The sequence below is a fragment of the Cynocephalus volans genome, chromosome 10, assembly GCF_027409185.1.
Source record: "Cynocephalus volans isolate mCynVol1 chromosome 10, mCynVol1.pri, whole genome shotgun sequence".
NCBI lineage: Eukaryota > Metazoa > Chordata > Mammalia > Dermoptera > Cynocephalidae > Cynocephalus > Cynocephalus volans.
The window spans coordinates 109,382,482-109,403,030 of NC_084469.1; the positions used below are offsets into that span (position 1 = coordinate 109,382,482).

Here is a 20,549-nt window from a genome sequence, read left to right on the forward strand (position 1 = left end):
TCTCTGGGCTGCATGGAGCCCGGGACACTGCAGCTGATGAGCTCCCTTGTGTCCAAGGCGGGGTTGAGGCTCAGGACCTGGACCTGCTGCAGGACCCTGCCCAGGAGGCGGCTCCCGTTCTCCATCCCCAGTGCCCCATGCTGGGGCCCTGCATGGCCCAGAGCCTGGCTGGCCATTCTCATCCCCAGAAGCCCAGGTTCTGGCTTCAGGATGTCTCCTGAGCAATTGCAGCAGTGTGCAGCCCCCCTACTCCCCAAAGCCTGATGTCTCTTAAAATCCATCACTAGCACAACTCAGCCTCCTGCCGTCATCCTGGCTACCAGAGGCCTTTCTCCCCACAACCTGCGGTACGTTTTTTCATTTTTTATGTCAACTTCCCCTTGGACACAGTGGGATACCAGGAGAGTGGGTAGGGTGTGCTAGGAGTCGGGGCGTTGCAGCCCTGGGAACCCCATACCTCAGCCGTCTGCAGTGTACTCTGAGCCATGTCAGGGGCACCAGGGGCTGTACCCATGCCTGCTGGGGACACCGCAGGTGTGTGGGGAAGGGGAGCTGCTGAGGCATGAACTGTGGGGTAAGTCTCCCCAAAAGGGCAGAGGGAAGTGGGGGCCATTCCTGGGGTCCACATTGGGCCTGTGTCTGATTAGCCCAGCTTTGGGCATAAGCCCTGGGCTGGGGGTCTCGGGTGCCCAGGACTTGGACACATGCGTACATATGCAAGTGCACATACACACACACGAGGGAAACAGGATATGTGAACAGTATTGGTGTTAATTTCCTGGTATGATCATGCACTAGAGTTCTCTAATGTACCACGTGGCAGGAATCTGGTTGTGAAGGGTGCCCAAGGCCTCTCCATATTATTTCTTCCAGATGTACATGAATCTGATTTTCTCCAGGTCTGGGTGTTCCACATCCACAACCCTCTCCCCACCTTGCTCTGGAAGGCTGGGCTACGGGTTAGGAAATGCAGGCTGGGGGCCCCCAGCTGCTGGGTGGGAGCTGGGACTCAGCCCGGGCCCGTGGGACCCACCACCCAGCCGCTGTGTCTCCGAGGGGCTGGGGTATCTTCCCTGCCTGTGAATAGGGTTTGCACCCTCAGTACCACTCCCCCAACTCCCCAGGTTCCCGCTGCCAGCAGGAGGCTGCAGCCCATCCGTGACCCTGTGGAAACGAGCTTTTATTTTGTCAACAGCCTCTACAGCGAGTGGGTGCAGGGCCTTGGCCTGAGGAAGAAGCCTCGGGGCCTATCCTTTGTAGGCTGGCGGGGTTCAGGGGCCAGAGACTTGGCTGGTGCTGGAAGATGCGGACCCCACAGGCTGGGGCAGCTGAGGGGTCTGTGTTGCCCCTGGGAAGAGATCAGAGATGAGCGGTGTTGGGTGAAATAAATACCTCCTGGGAGATGACTGGTGAATGCATGTGAGGGAACAGAATTAGGCACCCTCTGAGGATCACCAAAAGCAATCAAAGGCGGGCGTGGTGCTGGCAGCAGCTGTGAGGGTCCTCAGAGGCAGGCAGCTTCCATCCCGGAGGTCAGGTACCCTCTGGGCTGCTGGGAGGGGGACAGTCTCCCAGGTGCCAGATTGGGGGCTCAGGGTGGGGAGCCCAGGAGTGGCCAGGCTAGAAAGCATGACGCTGAAGGTCCATTTCTCTGGTGCATGGGCTTTGCCTGCAGGGCCTTGTGCTGTCAGGACCAGACATTCAGGGTCCCCTGGTGAAAGCAGAGGGTGTGGTGACTGATGACAGTCCTGGAACAACTTGGCGTCCTAGTCAGAGGTGGGAGAGGCAGTGGCCCCGGTGCCCCAAAGGGACATCAGGGCTTTTGTGTTTCAGAGAAAGGTGGCCTGTTTAGTTTCAAATATGCTGGCAAGGAGACTGACATTGTGTCTCCTCAGAAAGAGGCCTTTGGCCATGAGTCTCTCCTGGGAATGTCCCTTCTCTGGGAAGAATGTCAGTCCGTGGGAGCTGCCTTTGCTCCAGGAAAGGGATGCCTGGCCCCAGGACTGGGGGTGGGCACCTGGAGCTCTAGGTGCAGCTGGGGCAGTAGGGGCAAGAGCTGAGGGACCTCCAGCCACTCCAGCTGTTCCCCCAGCACGCACACCCACTGCTGCATCCACACTTGGGGCCCAGGAGGCCCATCCTAGGATGGGCGGTTCTCTGCCATTCTGTGCATCAGGTTCGTTTAGAGGCAGTTGTTGGTCACCTGGGACGGGGTGTGCCCACCCACCAGGCAGAGTCACAGCCTGACAGGGACAGGATGCAGCCAGATCGTGTTGTCCTGCTCGGAGCGGGAAAGCCGTTAAGAAGAGAAGCCGCTCTGACTGGCCAGGAGAGAAGGAGAAAGATCCTGGTGGGCTGTGAGGCCTTGTGGGGGTCCCTGCACCCCTTCCATGAACTATGTGGCTCAGGCCTCACTGCCACATCCCCATTAAGACAGCAGAACCTGGGGTGGGGGGGACACATAGCCCAGGCCCAGTCCCTCACAGCCCTGCACCCCCCACCCCACAAATGGGTCCCAGGTGTTCATTGTGGTTCAGGGTGGAGCAGCTGTGTAGGACCACTGACCAAACAGAAAAACCACCCACAGATGCTGCTCAGCAATAAAAAGGAACAAACTGTTCATATTCCCAACGCCACCAGTGAACACAAGGGAGAAAACCCACTTTCAGAAGTCACGTGCTCTCTGATTCCACTTACCTAGCACGGGGATCTGAACCCATGACCTTGGTGTTAGCACCACGCTCTTACCAGCTGAGCTGAACAGCCAGCTCTCTAGTGCTTGAAATGACCACATTACCGAGAGGGAAAACAGCTTAGTGGCTGCCAGTGGTTAGGGACCGAGGGAGGTGGATAGGTTTATAAAAGGGCAGTGGGAGGGATTCTTGGGCCGAGGGGCTGTTCCGTGTGTCCACTGTAGCTGTGATTACATAAATCCACACACGTGCAAAAAACCGCACACTGCTAAATACACACACAGGTGAGTGGGCATAAAACTGGTGAAATACAAATCAGATTGTTGGGTCATAACAATGTCAATTTCCTGGTGTGACGCTGGTTTTGCAAGATGCTACCCCTGGGTGGAAGCCAGGTAAAGAGTACTGACATCTCCCTGTATTATTTCTTACAAACTACATGTGACCTATGCTTATCTCAAACTAGTAAGTTGAATAAAAATCCGCCCTCCAAAAACACCCCCAAACTGTCTGAAGGCAGCTGGAAGACACTTGAGGCGGATGAGCAACACTTGAGATAGTTCAAAAACTTACATACGACAACTATATCATAAAGGATGGGTGGGGACAACAAATGGTTATTATATACAGCCTCAAAGTTTCTACATTTTAGAAGTGGGTACAATATTAATGCTAAGTAGACTGAAAAAGTTAAGGGTGTATCCTGTAATACCCAAAGCCACCACTAAAAAAAAAAGAAGATGCTAAAAGACAATAGCTAAGTTAAAATGAAATTCTAAAAAATACTCAATTAATTCAAAAGAGAGCACAGGAGGAGAGACAGCTGGTGTTTTCAACGTTTTGCTTAAATCTTGTATTTTTGTTGTTTTTATTTGTTTGTTCTTAACCACTTACACCCCAAAGATTTGCCTCCTCCAGGAAGTCTGCCCAGCAGCCCCTCCCAGCCCCGCCCACGGGGCTTCCTGTCTCCAGACCCCTGGAGAACCAGCACCTTCTCTGCCCCTCCCTCTGGGTCCTGGGGTGAGTGTGTCCCGGGGTTGAGTCCTTTGGAGGGCTCGGCCTCACCCTGCACTTACAGGGCTGTTCTCCCACGTGTGTGGGGTGGACAGGGGGTGGAGGATAATGGAGCCCCCTACCTTGTCCCCAGAAACTCGCAGGGTAACCCCTTTATTTGAGTCACTCCCACTGCCTGGGTGGGGCAGGTTGGGAGCAGCCCAGGTCTCACCTGTCCTCGGCCTCCCCTTCAGGCTCAGGGTCCAAGTCCACAGCACTCGGCTTCACATCCTGCTGCGGGTGCCCCGAATCCAGGGAAACCGGGTCATCGTCGTAGGTGTAGGAAGGGGAGGCTGGCGGCGGCTGCTCTGGAAGGAAGGGGGACTCGGTCGGGAGGGCGCTGCGGGAGGAGACCTGGGATGCTGGCAGCCCAGAGGGGCCCAGTGGGCGAGGGGAGGGGAGAAGATATGCGGCCCAGATGAACAATGACCAGGTGAGAGGTCACAGGACGGAGAGAGGGGACACAGAAGGACAGACATCAGGGACGCAGAAAGGTAAAAAAAAGGAGTGAAGGTGAGGAGAGGACGCAAAGACACGAAGATGGGGAGGACAGAGAGCCACGATCTGGAGTCAGAAGACAGATGAAGACAAGAGAGAGGTGCAGGGGCCCCAATAAGGGGTGACAGAGCTGGGGGAGACGGAGGGAGCCCCGGCTCAGCAGGGGGAAGAGAGAGACAGGCCTACGGGGCAGGGGCAGGCAGCCAGGGACTGAGAGAGGTGGGGGAACATGCGGGTAGCGGGGAGCCAGGAGCCTCAGGGAAAGAGAGGCCCATGCCCCGGCCACGGGCAGGGCTGCGCAGGCAGGGAGGGGCGACCAGAACCTGGGAGTGGAGGAGGGGCGAGAGGAGGAGAGGGTGAAGACGGAGAGGAGGGTGGGAGGGCGGTGGGAGGAGTGTGGGAGGGGCGAGGTAGGGGCAGGGGGTGGGGGAGGGAGGGAAGGGCAGGTGGAGGGGGGGGTCGATGCAGACGGGGTGGCGCGCAAGGCTGGGTCCCCGCGGCCAGGCGGGGGTGGGGTCCTCACCGAGGGCGCAGCGGCCCGGCGGCGCGGGCTCCAGGCGTGCGCGGCGGCGGCAGGCGGCCTCCTGCAGGCGGCAGGCGCTGGCGTGGACAACGCCGTCGGAGCCGCACGCTGGGTCCCCGCGGCCGCCGCAGCCGCGGGCGCAGCCGCAGCGCGTCGCCGCCGCCCCCTCCTCCGGGGCCGCCGCGGGGCCCGGCTCACCGGGGGACCAGCCTGGGGAGCGAGGCGGGGTCGGCGAGGCACGGGGGACCCCACCCCGCCCCCCGCCCGCGCCCCCGCCGGGTCTGGGATGGGGAAGTCCCTGGGGGCCGGGACCACCCGGGACAAGACCATTGATGGGAGGTTGTGAGCCCGAACCCGCAAGCAGGTAACTAAAAACTCTAAATCACAATCTAATCCCGTTCCATGAAGCCCGGAAATACTTTTTAAAAGGACCCTGAGGGATCCGCCTTCATCCCCGCAGCAAACCTTTGCCCCGGCCACCCTGCGCCCGGTCACCCTCCGGTTGGGGAGAAACGAGGGGCGCGCTCCTGCCTCGCCCGCGCGGCCCCGCCCCGCCCACTAGGCCCCGCCCCCTGAGCTCACTGCCCCATTCAGCCCCGCCCCCTCCAACCCCCCCCCGCGCTCTCAGCCCCGCCCCCCCCCCCCCCCGCGCTCTCCGCCACCCTCAGCCCGGCCCCTCCGCATGGCCGTGCGCCCGCCCTTGGCTGTGCCATGTGCCCTGGCCTTTACTATGCTGCCCCCTCCCCTGCCTAGCGACAGCCACTTTCCCCTCTGATCTCGGCTCATGGCGACGCCCTCCCTGGCGCTGGGGGGCGGGGGGCGGGGCGGCGACGGCCCCGCGCACTCACCGGGACCCGGGGCCGGGGCGCGCTCCACCTCGTTGCACGCGGTCCCTGCGCACAGCTCCCGGGCGAGCGGGCTGCGCGCACTGACGTTGTAGAAGCGCGTGGCCTCGAAGGCTGCGGGACGAGGGGCGACGGTGACCGTGTGGAGGGGTGACACTGCGAGGGGCCGGGCTGGGGCGCGGGCGGACGGGGCCTACCAGGCTCGTAGTAGTCGTACACGGAGACCGGCAGCGCCGACGTCCTGCCCACCACGTACTCACGGAGCGACTGGAACCTCACACACGTCAGGCAGCGGCTGGGGACCTGCGGGGCAGCGGGCGGGCTCGGTCGGGGCCAGCAGACCCACGGGGCTCGGACCCCTGTATTCTGTGATGCCCCAAAGCGTGGGCGCAAAACTGGCTGACTTTGGGGTACCCGGGAGGCGTGAAACACTGAAACTTGATCCCATCTTCAATTCTGTGGGTCCTTCCATCCCACCTGGGAAAAAGTGCAGCTGGACCTGTTTGGTCTATCACCCCCACCACCCACTGCCTGCATGGGCCGTCCTCACTTTATGTGTGCGCCTGTGGCATTCAGTACCCTCACAACGTTGTGCAACCGTCCCTTCTATCGAGTTCCAGATCATCTGCATCACCCAAGAGGAAACCCCGTCCCCATCCGCAGTCACTCCCCATCCCCCCCCCATCCCCTGGCAACCGCCAATCTGCTTTCTGTCTCTGTGTTTTTGCCTGTTCTGGACATGTCATATAAGTGGAACAATACAATATGTGACCTCTTGTGCCCGGTTCCTTTCATTGAGCATAATGTTTTCTAGGTTTATTCACATTGTAGCGTGTCAGTGTTTCATTCCTTTTTATGGCTGCATAATATCCTGCTGCAGCACCCTGCTCCCCACTTTTTCCACGAAGAGGGATCCGTCCAGGGCACAGAGCTGTCAGCATCACCAACTCAGCCCAGAATTTATTCTCCCAGTGTCTTTTGGGTACTGGGAAGCCTCCTCCACCAAGCCCAGCAGGCTGTACCTCCTCAAAGTAGAAGAGCACTCTGCGTCCAGCCACTTCGTACCTCTTCATCCCCACATGCTTGTCAAGGAGCAGCTGGAGAGGAAGCCAGAGGTCAAGGTCGGCCTGACCCTCTGCCCCTCCTTCCCTGATCTCCTTGGGGCCCACACTGGTCAGTGGGAGAGAGGCCGGCCGGAGAGGAAGCCAAGGCCATAACAAGTTTGGGGGCTTACCCACCTTCATCAGGTCCCCGTGGACAGGGCTGGGTGGGCCTGGTTGGGGTCAGGGGATGATGGCCGGTGGCCCCCAGGCCCTGCTGAGCACTTGGGAGAGGGCGCTCAAGTTTGGGTGTCTCTGCCCAGAGCGCCCATCTTACCTCCCTACAACCTTCCCCAATCCATGCCAGGCCTAGGTCAGGCTTCTCTGTCATACATGAGGCACCAGGCTGAACCCTGCCACCTGGCTCTCACCTCACCTGCACCATTCAACCTGCCTCCAGCCCCAGCCTGGGACTTCTCAGTGTTTGATACAAAAACCCACTCCCCTCCCAGGGCCTCTGAGCTGGCCCTTCCCCTTCCTGTGGGGCTCCCCCCAGCCTCCCACGTCACCCCCACCCCCAGGACAGAGCCGTGCCACAGACCTCCTGTTCCCTTCCAGCCTGAGCCCAACTGTGGCCTCAGGTAAGACAGCTCCCCCTCTGCACCCCTCTTTTCTCCCCTGTACAATGGAGATGCGGCACTGGTCTCTCCTGAGGTGGTGAGGGTGACAGCTGTTCTTGGGAGAAGGTGGGCCAAGGTCACCCTATGGCACCCCGCACCAGCCCAAAGCACGGGCACCTCGCTGAAGCCCTCCGTGACTTTACAAAGTGAAGCTGGAACAGCCCACACATGGCCCCACCTGCCCCTCAGTATTCCAATGGCCCATTTTTGCCCAAAAAGACAAAAAAAAAAACCCAAAATAACCCCACAACATTTTACAAAGGGCTGGGCTGCTGGCCAGGCAGACCCTGGGTAGCCAAGCCCCGCCCACTGCTGAGACCTCACCTGGGCACTGCCAGCGCCCCCTCACCTGCTCCAGGCTCTCGATATCGGCCCTGAAGCCCGACAGGAGGGGCACCTCGAGGACAGCCATGTTGGAGGACCCCGCGTGCAGCCACCTTCCAAGGGAGGAGAGACAGAGTGGTCCTGGAACTCCAGCTCTGAGATGGAATTCATGGCCCCCTCTACCCCCTGTAGCCCCCACAGCCAATGTCCTGGGGAAGTCTGCCCTGGACTTGACCGATGGGCCATTTGCACAAACATCAGCTCAGCTAGCCCTTTTTACAGACAGGACACTGAGGCCAGAAGGAAAGGGCCTTGCCTAGGGCTCCGGGTCTGACCCAGGTCTCTCAACTGGGAGCCATGTTTTGTCCCAAACACCACCCTGTGCCTCCAGCATGGGAAGCAGCTGGTGGCCTCAGCAGGAACCCACAGAGGTGCTTGCCCACTGCCTCCCTGGCAGGAAACCCCAGGTAAGTCACTTCCTAGCTCCTGTCCTCAGTTTCTCTTTCTGTAACATGGGGTGCAGGTAAGTGGGCTCTCTCTGGGGCTTGCTGCATGCCAGGCCCCTCCTGCTGGGTGCCACTTGATCTAGAACCCACTGCTTAGAGGCTTGGGCCAGGCCGGACTCTGTCCTCCAGAACTTCCTAAGATGGAGACCCTGTACCTGTGTGGCTGAGGGTCAAGGTCACAGCAGGTGCTTGGGCAGCTCTGATGGACTGTGGGTGACTATGGCAACCACTCACTCATCTCCTTTTGGGCTCCCAGATTGTTGCCATGGTGACCAGCATCCTGTCGCCATGGCAGCAAGCACCCTCTTAGGGTGAGGACCTACTGTGGCTGGGTCTCAGGCTCACCCTTGGAAACCAAGGGGCCTGGAGCTGTTGTATCAAGGCAGGGGCCACCATGCCAGCTACACATGGCTGTCCCTCCCTGGCCTCCCTGCCCTGACTGTCCTTGGGCTCTGCTTTGCCAGTTCAAAAGCATTTCGTTTTCTTTCATTCACTTCAGAAGCCACCACTGAGCACCTGCCTGGTGAGAGGCAAGAGCCGGAAGGTCCTCCTGGTCCCGGGAGGCCACCCTCTTCCCACATTTCCCTCCTTGGTGGCCTTGGGGTGCCAGCCAGCAGGGCAGGCAGCCTTACCTGGTACACACCTCCAGCGTCACCTTATATTCCTGGTGATGCTGGTCGGCCGCTGGGTCGTCATCATCGGCTGGGCGTCGGTCCCCACGGGGGCCCTCTGCCGAGGAGGCAGGCGCGGGGAGCGGGCGGCCCTCTGGCTCCGGCTCCTGGAGGCTCACGAGCAGCTGGAAAGCCGGCTTGGCTACCGGGTCGGGCACGTTGTAGGTGACGTCAATCTGGGGGTGTTGGAGGACCAAGGCTTAGGGGCCCCCCAACCCAGCACAACAGGTTTGGCACCGGGGAGGAGAACGTGGGACACCGGGAAGGTGGGGACAGCCAGAATTATGATGACAAGGACATCGACGGCAGTTCCAGGGACTACCATTATTCCATGTGGCCTTGAAACCACCAAAGTGTATGTAGGTATCATTGCCAGCCCAGTCTTACACGTCTCAGGCACAGAGCTGAGCTCAGGAGAAAACTGAGGACAGTGAGGTTCACTGAGAGCAACTCTCCCTCCCACCGCCAGCCAGATCCCACGGGACCCACCTGCCCCATCCCAGTTTGAGGCTAACTCCCAGAACATGGTGACTGATGAGTCAAGGGAAGGGCTAGGTGGAATTCAGGCTGGGTCCCCTGTTCAGGCCACAGCAGAGGGACTGAGCTCCCGCCACTGCACAAACCCCACCGTGGGTGGACGAGAGTGCGGTCAGACTGTTGTCCCACTGGACTGAGGGTCAAATGGATTTTCCTGGAGTGGTGGGCTGCAGTACTGGGGGACTCTGTGTCAAATGGATTTTCCTGGAGTGGTGGGCTGCAGTACTGGGGGACTCTGTCACACACACACACACACCCACCCCATGCAACCTGGCTCGACACTGAGCTTAGAGCCCCCAGCCTGCCCCCTCTGGAGGTCCTGGGGTTCCAGATGCTGCTGCAGGAGAGCAGAAGAGGGCAAGCCCCAGAGCGCCCTGTTTTCCCCAAAGCCTCACCTGCATCAGGCAGCACCCATCCCCCTTGGCGCTCACAAACAGCCCCGTGGGGAGGCTGGGGATCTGGAGAGAGAAGACACCGTGAGGCCCTGCCGACCCTCTACCCCCAGATATGCCTCCTCCCCTCCCCACCCCCCAGGTCCCAGAACACGCACCACCGCCGTCTGCAGAACCTTCTGGTTGGCCCTGTGCAGCTCGAAGGTCTCTTGGTAGTCCAGGTTGGTAGAAGCCAGGGAGACTGTGAGGTTGATGCCACCAGCATAGGACAAGATGGCATATTCTGCCAATGCCTGCAGAGCCACACAGGTGTCCTGGGGACAGAGGGAGAGGCTGCTGTCAGACCTAAGTGCAAGTTGGCCAGTGGTCCCCTGTCCCTGTCTGGGGAAGCCTGGCTAGAAATGGGCACCACGGGGCTGGAGGCCAGGCTGGCACAGACTGAACCCGGTGCAGACACCTATGGAGATGGGAGCCCCAGGACAGCCAGATCGGTGTCTCCACAGAGGCAGGGACTGGGTCCCAAGGAGGGGCCAGATGCACCTGTCCCTTGCCCCCCCATCCTGCCCTTTCTTGGGCTCTGTGCCCTTCAGGTGGGAAGGGGACAGGCTCTCCTGGCCAGCTCAGAGCCCTGAACCTGGATGATGGTGCACCCGCCTGGATGTAAGACCTTCCCTCTGGCCCTGCCCAGCTCGCCTGAGTGGAAGAGAAGCCCCCGAGTGCGTTCCGCTGCTGGGACAGCCACTTCACCATGGGCAGGGCGGCGGCCTTGTCACCCAGGAGAGTGTAGGTCAACAGGGCGTAGGCCGTCATTTCCACCTCAGCCGAGACCACTGCAACGGAAGAGGCCGGCTGGGGCCCTTTCAATCCTGGGACTTGGGACTTAGTGCCATGGAGGCAGTGGTCAAGGCAGGCACTGGGGGACCAGGGCAGCCAGTACCTGACTGAGAGACCCCATCGCCGAAGCTCAGAAAAGCATCCTTGTCCATGTCCCGAGAACCTGTCAGACTCCAGTGGGTGACCCCACCTGCAAGAACAGGACTGGTCAGGGGTAACAAGCCCACCCAGTGCTCAGCCTGGCAACCCGTGGTGGGCGTTTGTGCATGTGGTCTGGAGAAGAGGCATCGGGGACTGGACTCGAGAGGAAAGTGCCAGGGGGGAGAGAGCTGAGACAGGAAGGGCCTCAGGACTCCATCTCAGACCTGCAAACACAATGACAGCACCAGCCATTCCTGTGCCCTGGCAGACATCACTAATCAACAGCCTCCCTCCTGGCCAGGTCCTGAAGTGGCCCCAGGCAGCCCAGCACCTGACAGCCACTCCCCACTTGCAGGAGCTCCCCTGAGGTGTACATGCCCTCCTGCCCACCTCCCCACCCCACCCCTGATCCTGAGCATTTAGTCCTGACAGACACCGTCATCCAGTTGGACGGCTCTAGAATTTTGCTTTTTTAACTTTTTTTTTTTCTTAAGTGGTGAAAGCAATTCTTCAGATGATGGCTTAAGCAGAGAAGCCTGATGGGAAGCTGGGCCCCAGTGCAGCTGCTGTGGGGGATTTGGGGGCATTCTGAGAAGTCGAAATGCAACTTGGCGATTGGAGCTCCCTGAAGACAGTGAGTGGTCATTTCCTAGAGGGGTAGACTGACACCCCAAAGATGGAAAAGGCTTCCTTTCCAGGCTCCCCAGTGTGTCAGGGGCAGGGTGCAGGCCAAAGACCTCCTTTCCTGCCTCCCAGCACCCCTGTCTAGGAATGGTTTCCATGAAGCCTAAGGGATCTTCTGTGGGTGACCCTTGTGCACCCCCTCCCTCGGGGGTTGGGATTCTCTTATTTCACAGGCGAGGAAAACGATGGTTAGGCTGGTGTGACCTTGGACAAGCCACTTCATCAAATGAAGCCACTAGGAGATGCAGTAATAAATGAGTACTACAATAATTCCGTATCCGCGGGTTCCACAGAGCCACTGTGGGACTTGGGCATGGCAGATTTTGGTATCCTCAAGGGTCCCAGAACCAATCCCCTGCAGACACCAAGGGCCGACTGGACTGTAATTAACAAGTGAGCCAAAGGGCGCTTCCTGAGTTTGATGCATGTGTCCATCGAACTTGTGTACCGTGGCCACCGGGGCTGGGGGTGACACCTACTGTGCGTGATGGCCAGGCTGCGGAGCTTGCGCAGCACCGCGGGGGCTCCCGGGCTGCGCAGCAGGGTCAGCGCGTAGGCGGTCAGCGCACAGCTGTAGGGGTCCACTGCCAGGGGTGTGCTGGACTCCAGGAAGTGCCTTGCTTTGACGATAGCGCCCCTCTCCTCCTGTGGGGTGGGGTGGAGAGGGGACTGGAAGGCTGCTCTGCCCCATCCCGTCCACCACCCACGGGCTCCCGGGGGTGTCCCTAGAGAGAGTCCTGGATGGCTCATAGCCCCTTACTCTGCATCCCTCTGTGGCTCCCGCTGCCTGCAGACCTGGCTTTCAAATCTCATCTCCTTCCAAAAGGGTTGATGCCCCTTTTTCCAAATGAAGTCTGGCCGGGACACCCGAGTATACAGCAAATCAACACAGAAACACTCTAGGGGAAACAGGAAGAGACCTGCCACCTTGCCCCACCCTGCCCTATGGCCAGGTCTTTGTTAAGACAGCTAGCTTCAAGTGTCCCCTCCTCTGAGAAGCCCACCGACCCTGCTCACACCGGGCAGAATGTGCTGCTGGAAGGCGGGGACTGAGTCCATCATTTAGCCGTGGGCTTGAGAGCTACCAACCCCTCATTCCTCTTTGATTAAGAGCTTCGCGCTTCATGCATTTTTCTCTATAATCAGTCTGTGTCCTTTACTCCCCTTCATTCAAAAATTCTCACTGTCAAGAAAGCAACTCTGTCATAGCAGCTGAGGTGGAATAGCCAATTACTCCAAACCAGTTTTGGCCAGATCCGGGAGCCTGTGCATGGGTCTCTACTCTGCCCCTAACTTCACCTTCTGACAACACAAATCCAACCCTCCTTTATTTTAACGTTTAAATCTCCACCTCCAAGAGAACACGGTGGCATGTAACATATGCATGCTCATCCCCACTTCAATATGCATAGAAATAACCCGGCCCTTATTGAATATGTATAAATTCCTATAGCTAACCCTTAAAAGTTATAATTCCTGCCTGCTTTAGGGGCTTGGTAGGGGTGGTGAGACTGGCCTCGCTCCTGATTTGTGCAATCCATACTAAAATTCCTTTCTGTGACAAGGCTCAGCCCACGTGCAGTCTTTGTGTTTCCTTCAGTGTACACAAAAGACAAGGACCTACAGTGTTTACCAGCCACAACAGCCTTGGTGCAGAGATGTCGCACAGTGATAGAGGTTAAATTGAAGAAATGAGTGACTAGCAGCATTAATGAATTTAGCAAATGAGCAGAGGTGTTCTGGTGACATCTGGTGGACTGTGGAGTTAAAATAACTCTGCTTTAGTGTTTGTTGCAATCGTAGAATTAGGGCTTCCCGAAGCTTTTGATCTTCAGGGCAGGACAAAGAGTGGGAACTGTCCCTAAGATGCAGCAGTGAGGTGTACCTCCTTGGGGCACTGTGCCAGGGATGAACAGAGCAGATTAACCGGACCCCAGGCCTGGCCCATACAAGTCCAGTGCTGGGGGATGGAGTGAGGGGGCTGGATACCAACACAGGGGCAGGTAGAGTGTAGTGGGAATTACCCCAGGCCATGTGGGTCAGAAAAAGTCTCAAGGATGCCATGAAGACCACACCAACCTGGGAAAAACCCTGCCCTGTCCTGTTTGCTCAGATGTTGCTGAGATCTTCCTTATATGCAAACAAGTGTCCAAGACAGGGATCAAAAAGGTTGAGGTCGTTTTGCTGGATACCCCCCAGTCCGTCTGATTCCAGTGCCAGTGTAGTGGGTTAAATGGTGGTCCCCCAAAAAAGATACATCCCCACAGAACCTGTAAATGTGATCTTATTTGGAAAAAGGGTGTTTGCAGATATAACTAAGTTAAGAATCTTTAGATGAGATCATTCTGAATTAAGGTGGCCCTAAATCCAATGATAAGTGTCTTTATAAGAGAAGGGGAGAAGACACAGAGGAGAAGCCATGTGAAGATGGAGGCAGGGACTGGAGTGATGTGGCCACAAGCCAAGGAATGCCAGAAGCCACCAGAAACTGGAAGAAACAAAGAAGGATTTTCTCTTGAGCCTTCACACAGGGTGTGGCCCTGCCAACGCCTTGATTTCAGACTTCTGGTCCCTAAAGCTGTGAGAATACAGTTCTATTGTTCTAAGCTACCCAGTTTCTGGCAATTTGTTATGGCAGCCCCAGGAAAGTAAGACAGTAGATTTTGCCTTCAGAGACACAGAACCCAGAAGACAGGGGAGAATCAACTGTTTCCTTGGGGGGAAGATCTTCAACTTCAGAGGAGGAACAAGTTGGAGGAAACTAGAGAAAGATTCTTGGGGGAAATAAGGTGACCTCAGGGGATGGGAAGGAATTGGAAAGACCTGCAGAGTGCCCATCAAAGACTCAAGGCAGCTCAACTTTAAGAAGTGATGGCTCTGGGCACAAAAATGTGTGCAAGGATGTTCCCTGCAGAGCTGCTGTCTGTAATAGCCAAAGACTGCAAATAACCTAAACTTCCCACAGTGGGAAGCCCAGTGATTTAAATTAAGCTACAGTGATAGCATGGGAAACACATGCTGGGGAGCACCTGGGATAGTGCTCAGTAATAAATGTACAGCGAAGATCAGTGTGTATGTATACTGCATGCATGCTCATGTATATGCACATGTCATCCCTGGAAAGCAGCAGCAACACCCAATCCCCATCAACTCCTCTGAATGGGAACCAGGGAATTTAAACAGGGTGGAAATGAGTCATGTCCAGAGGACACCATTTTGTATTGGTTTAAACAGGATGACCAAAATCCTATCTCACGTAGCATACTCTCTGCCAACATTTAGAATAAATTCCAGTTCCCTGGTGTCCCCTCACAAGGTCTGCTGCAATCTGCTTCTGTCATCCCTCTGACCTCCTCTCCTCCCATTCTCCCACTCATTCCATTTCAGCCATCCTGCCTCCTTGCTCTTCTTTAAATGTGCTAAGTTTGGTTCACCCCAGGGCCTTTGCACGTGCTATTTCTTCTACTGGGAACACACTTTCTTCAGATTTGGCCATTATCTTCTCATTATTTAGGTATCAGCTTTTTCATTCCTTCAACAAAACATTTATTGAACATCTACTCTGTGCAAGGCAATATTCTAAGTGCTGAGTATAAAACAGTAACAAAAGAGACAAAAACACTGGCCTTCCTGGAACTCATATTTTATCAGGATAGGAGATGCCACCTCCTCAGAGAGCTCTTCCCTGACCACTTTGACTGAGGTGTTGACTCTCAATCACTCACAATATCCTTTTTTATTTTCTTCACAGCAACTTTTAGTACCCATACATTTCTTACTGAAAAAGGGCTCCCTGCATGCCCAGGATAGTAAGCAAAAAAAGCCTCACCTCAAGATTAAGTATCATAAAAGTGTAGATCACTGAGGACAAAGAGAAGATCTGACATCTTCCAGAGAAAAGAACAGGCCACATGCAAAGAATAAGTGCTAGAATGATGACAGACTTCTCCACAGAACACTGGAAACTAGAAGACGATGGAACATTACCTAGTATTCTACAGGAAAGTAATTTCTAATGTGGAATTCTGTATCCAGTCCAAACTATCATTCAAATGTAGATGCAGAATAAGAATATTTTCAGACATGAAAGGCCTCAAATAATTTACCTCCCAATACTCTTTCTCAGTAAATCACTGGAGAAAGAAACAGAGGAAAGGGGCCAGGAAATAGGTGGTTATTGTGCAGCAGCCTGAGTGCTGCTCATTCTGGCTGGATTCTTCCCCAAAGTCAAGGGCTCTGGAAGGGAATTCTCTAAAAAAATACACTTAGGAGATGACTGGATATGTTTGACCACTTCTGTGGGAGATTTGGGGAACGACTGCTGAGGTACTGGGGGTATTATGAACTATTTGTGTCCCCCCACCCACCTGAATTTACATGTTGAAGCTCTAACCTCTAATGTGGTGGTATAAAGAGTTGGGGCCTTTGGGAGATAATTAGGTTTAGATGAGGTCAGGAGGGTGAAGCCCCCATAATGAGATTAGTGTTCTTATAAGAAGGGGAAGAAACACCAGAGTTCTCTCTCCACCTGCAAGCACTAAGGAAAGGCCATGTGAGCACACAGAAGGCAGCAGTGTACAAGCCAGCAAGAGAACCCTCACCAAGAACTGAATCTGCCTGCACCTTGATCTTAGACTTTCCAGTCTCTAGAACTATGAGAAATAGATGTCTGATATTTAAGCCCTCCCAGTCTATGGTATTTTGTTATAGCAGCTCAAGCTAACACAGGATATTAGGACTTCAGCAGTTAAGTTTGGGCAGGGGACACAATTCAGCCCATAACACAGGGCAAGAGGCTGTATGGGCATAGTGTATGGGACACAGAGGGTCTTCTTAGGTCACAGCAAACCCTAGACTCAATAGTTAAATCTGGATTTTGAGGCCAAGAATTCTGAGAAGCACCACAACTCACAATTCATCATCAGAGATTATAGAATTGATGCGGGTATTAGGGATGGCCAAGTCCTTCCCACCCTGGGCTGAGATCCACTGTGGGACCCCTCCCTGTGGGGACCATGCCACCCCATCCCAGGATAGCCTCATAAAAGTGACTATGGCCTGAGACACCTAAGCCCCACCTAGGTCCAGTCCCAACTATTCCTGAATGTTCTAGATCCTTCCTCCCCCAAAACATTCATGAGCCAAACATTTTGTATACGGCTCCCCAAAGCCATGGATCACTGGCCAGGAACCTCAACTAGCCCACAATGATTCTCTGAATGGGCCTGGGGGCTGTGGACAGTCCTGGAAGGTTTTATACTCGGGACACCCCCCACGACATGTGCCTGATCGCCCCCCACTCTGCCCGCTTCACATGGTTATCATGGGAATTTCTCCTATGCTCAGACTATGGGAAGTTGGATGTTCTGTGACTATTGTTGATGGAAAAGCACGAAAGAGCCTCATTAATGAGCGGAAAGAGGGCAGTGAAGAAGAAATGAATCCTGTCATAAGCGGAGGGAACCACCCACTCACTTCTCCAGCCCCCAGCCCCACGTCCCCCCGGACCCCACCTGGGCTCACCTCTGAGGCTGTGCCGGACTCCAGCAGGGCAGCCACCACGTAGGCTGTCAGCGGGACTGTGCCGTGGATCCCACCCTGCAAGGGGACTAACAGGCCTCACCCCAAGCCAGATGGGAGAGCCCACCTCTCCTCCCCCAGATAGTTCCAGGGAGCAGGAGCAGGCAGGCCAGGGCCAAGGAGCTGTGTACCTGGATGTCCTTGTTCAGGATCCTGCCCACAGCTGGGAAGGAGCCATCTGCCCGCTGCTGCTGGACTATCCAGCCCTTGGCAGCTGCCAGCTCCCGAGGGTCGATGAAGATAAAGCTGCGAGCCTGGGCAAAGGACTTCAAGACAAAGGCTGTGAGCCTGAAAGGGGACAAGGTGGGGGTTGAGGGGGTTGCAGAATAGAGTCAACCCCATCCCCAACATGTGCTGGTGCAGGGATTACAGCAAGCTCCCTGTACCACCCAGCCTCCACATCCTCATCCGTAACAGGGGAGGGGTCCAGTCCACCCCTGCAGGGCTGTTGTGAGCACTTGATGGAAGGGCGGTGCTTGGTGCCCAGCACCCAGCAGGACCTGATGACAGAGCCCTGCCCTCCCTGCCTGGTCTGCTCCTCATCCTACTCAAGATCTTTCTGTCAGAGGTCCAGCCCTGCCTTCCCTGCCATGTGATGGAGACCCTTCTGGTTGCCTACCCAACAGCCATTGCTGCTAGCTCTTTGCCAAGAGACCCCTGGTCTCGTTCAGGAGCCAGCAGCCATGTGCCTTAGGGGTTGGGCCCCTCTGTGGCCCCAGCCAGCTACAGTCACGGGCACTCCAGTTCCTGTGCCTGGGAATGCTTTTGGAATGGGCATGTGAGGTGAATGGTTTTGGAATGGGCAATGAGGTCAGGAGGGTGGAGCCCCCATGACCATTTCTCCGGAGCAACTGCAGCCATTTCTGCACCATGAAGGGCCAGCTGCCGTGTGTAGGGATCCACAGGGATAGAAGGAAGAACCAGGAGCCTGATGCACTGTGGGGCTGCTGGATTAGCCAACCATGGTGCCTCCCCAGCCCTGTGGTGTGAACTGATGTTCAGAATTGATTTTTGGTTGGTTTTCTGTTGCTCTCAGCTGAAAACATGCCAGTGACTCACTAGCTTTGGTTACTTCCAACTCCACTGGGGCCCAGAATGCATCGTGCCCCACCCCCTTTCTTCACAGGATCTGGGTGCATTTGTCTCTCAATGTTGAGCCCAGGTGTCCCTCCCCAGGGGGAGCCTCCCAGGCACCATCACTCCAGAATGGGCTCACTGCCTCTGGATCCCCACAACTGCCACTGCCCTCCCCACAGCCCTGCCTGCATGTCATTGTCCACCCCTGCTCTGCAGCCTGTCCCTCATCCATCACTCCTCCCCAAGCTGGTGCCTGAGTAAGATTTGGCAGGCCAGAGAATGAATGAGTGGACACATGAAGGAGAGAACCTCTGGATGGAAACCAGGGAGCCCAGAGGGATGAAAAACAAAACTGTCAGCAGAGGAAACTCCCTAAACCCAGGATCAAAGAGAACTCCATTCTCTTCAAAACCAAGTGGCTCTAGGCTCTGTTTACATGAATCATCAAAACCTGAAACATTAGCTTTGAAATACAGATGCTCCTCGACTTATGATGGGGTGACATCCTGATAAACCCATCATAAGTTGGAAAAGCCGTAAGTTGAAAATATACTTAATATACCCAACATACCAAACATCACAGCTTAGCCTAGCCTGCCTTAAACATGCTCAGAACACTTGTCTTAGCCTGCGGTTGGGCAAAATCATCCAATGCAAAGCCTGCTTTATACTAAAGTGTTGAATAGCTCACGTAATTTATTGAGAGCTGTACTAAAGTACAGTTTCTACTGAACACATACAATAGAATTTGGATGTGTTGTGCCCCCAAAGCGCATGTCAAAATCTGATCCCCAACTTGGCAATGTTGGGAGCAGTTTGGGTTATGGGGCCGGATTCCTCATGAATAGATTAATGGCCGGTGTGAGGTGGAGGTAGTGAGTTCTTGCTCTATTAGTTCCCGCAAGAGCTGGTTGTTTTAAAGACACCGGCATCTCTCTCTCTCTCTCTCTTGCTTCTTCTCGCCATGTGATCTGCTTGTACCCGCCGGCTGCCTGCTGCTTTCTGCCATGAGTAGAAGCACCCTGAGGCCCATGCCAGATGCAGCTGTCCCAGAATCGTGAGCCAAATAAACTTCTGCTCTTTATAAATTACCCAGTCTCAGGTATTCTGTTATAGTAACACAAAAGTGGACTGACACAGGGTATCACTTTTGCATCATTGCAAAGTCAAAAAATCGTAAGCCAAACCATTGTTAAGTCAGGGACTATCTGTATACCTAAAGCTCACATGTACTCACCCCAGGAGTCAGCTTGTCCTGGCCACCCTCCCTCCCAAATACCTAGAACCCATCCCCTTCTCTCTACTCCTGTGGTCCCTGAACCAACCAGGCCACCCCATGGCTCCCGTCTCCTGGGGCTGCCCCTGCCCCATCTCCTGCTCTGTACGCAGCAGCCAGAGGAAACTCCAAGCTTGCATGCATTGCAGGGACATGAGGCAAAGCTGGGACTTGGCCACCCGCACGCTGGGAATCGTGGAATTCCCACATTCTGCCACACCATGCTCTCTACTTTACCATTTTAAAAACACAAACAGGGATAAAGACATTGTGCTACATCCACACCATGGAGTGTCACCCAGTGACAAAAACAAATGAGCTCTGGAGGCACGCAGACATGGAGGAAACTTAAATGCATGTTGCTGAGCTAAGGAAGCCAGCCTGAACACCAAGGTCAAGGGTTTGGATCCCCACACTGGTCAACCACGGAAATGGAGAAGGCATGCACTGTATGATTCCAATTCTATGACACTCTGGAAAAGGGAAAACTACAGAGATAGTAAAGCGATCACTGGTTGGCAGGGGTTCCGAGTGGAGGAGGGAAGGGATGAAGAGGTGGAACAAAGAGCAAAGGGGATTTTGGGGGCAGTGAAAATATTTTCTACAATTTACAATGGTAGCTATATGACACTGCACATTTGTCCAAACCCATAGAGTGTACAACACTGAGAGTGAGCCCTAATGTAACTACAGACCTCAGTTAACAATAATGTATCAGTGTTGTAACAAATGTACCCCACGGAATGCAAAAAGTCCATAATAGGGGAACAGTGCATGGGGGAGAAGGGCTGTATGGGAACTCTGTTTTACCTGCTCAGTTTTTTGATAAGCTTAAAACCATTCTAAAAAGTAAAGTCTATTTGTATCAATTAAACACACACATGCACAGGACCCACCATGGCGTGGATCTCAGCCATGCTCTGCTCCAAGCCCTCCAGTGGCATCTGGTTCCACCCAGAATCAAATCCAAACTCCTCGCCCTGCTCAGTCTGGCCCTGCCGCCTTCTCCTCCTGAGTGCTGGGCCACTCTCCTCCTGGCCTGCACTGCTCCAGCCACACTGGCCTCCCTTCTGTGGCTCCAACTCATCAGGCTCGGTCCTGCCTCAGGGCCTTTGCACTGCCTATTCCCTCTGACATTGGATTTTCACATGGCTCCTCCCTCACCTCCTCCAGGAGACCTTTCCTGACTACCCCA

At 55.4% G+C, this 20,549-nt stretch overlaps 1 protein-coding gene across 1 annotated transcript in view; it reads right to left on the bottom strand.

Annotated features, from left to right (window-relative positions):
• Nucleotides 1–1,009: 1,009 nt before the first annotated feature.
• The window catches only part of CPAMD8 (C3 and PZP like alpha-2-macroglobulin domain containing 8), a 91,942-nt gene continuing 72,402 nt past the window's right edge, over nt 1,010–20,549 (bottom strand). The window contains 16 exon segments of the mRNA XM_063110065.1: nt 1,010–1,066; nt 1,068–1,164; nt 3,919–4,054; nt 4,768–4,977; nt 5,616–5,726; nt 5,810–5,915; nt 6,635–6,709; nt 7,682–7,769; nt 8,795–9,009; nt 9,766–9,828; nt 9,921–10,076; nt 10,456–10,592; nt 10,700–10,786; nt 11,901–12,066; nt 16,945–17,019; nt 17,133–17,289. Coding sequence (XP_062966135.1) covers nt 1,010–1,066; nt 1,068–1,164; nt 3,919–4,054; nt 4,768–4,977; nt 5,616–5,726; nt 5,810–5,915; nt 6,635–6,709; nt 7,682–7,769; nt 8,795–9,009; nt 9,766–9,828; nt 9,921–10,076; nt 10,456–10,592; nt 10,700–10,786; nt 11,901–12,066; nt 16,945–17,019; nt 17,133–17,289 — 1,936 coding nt within the window.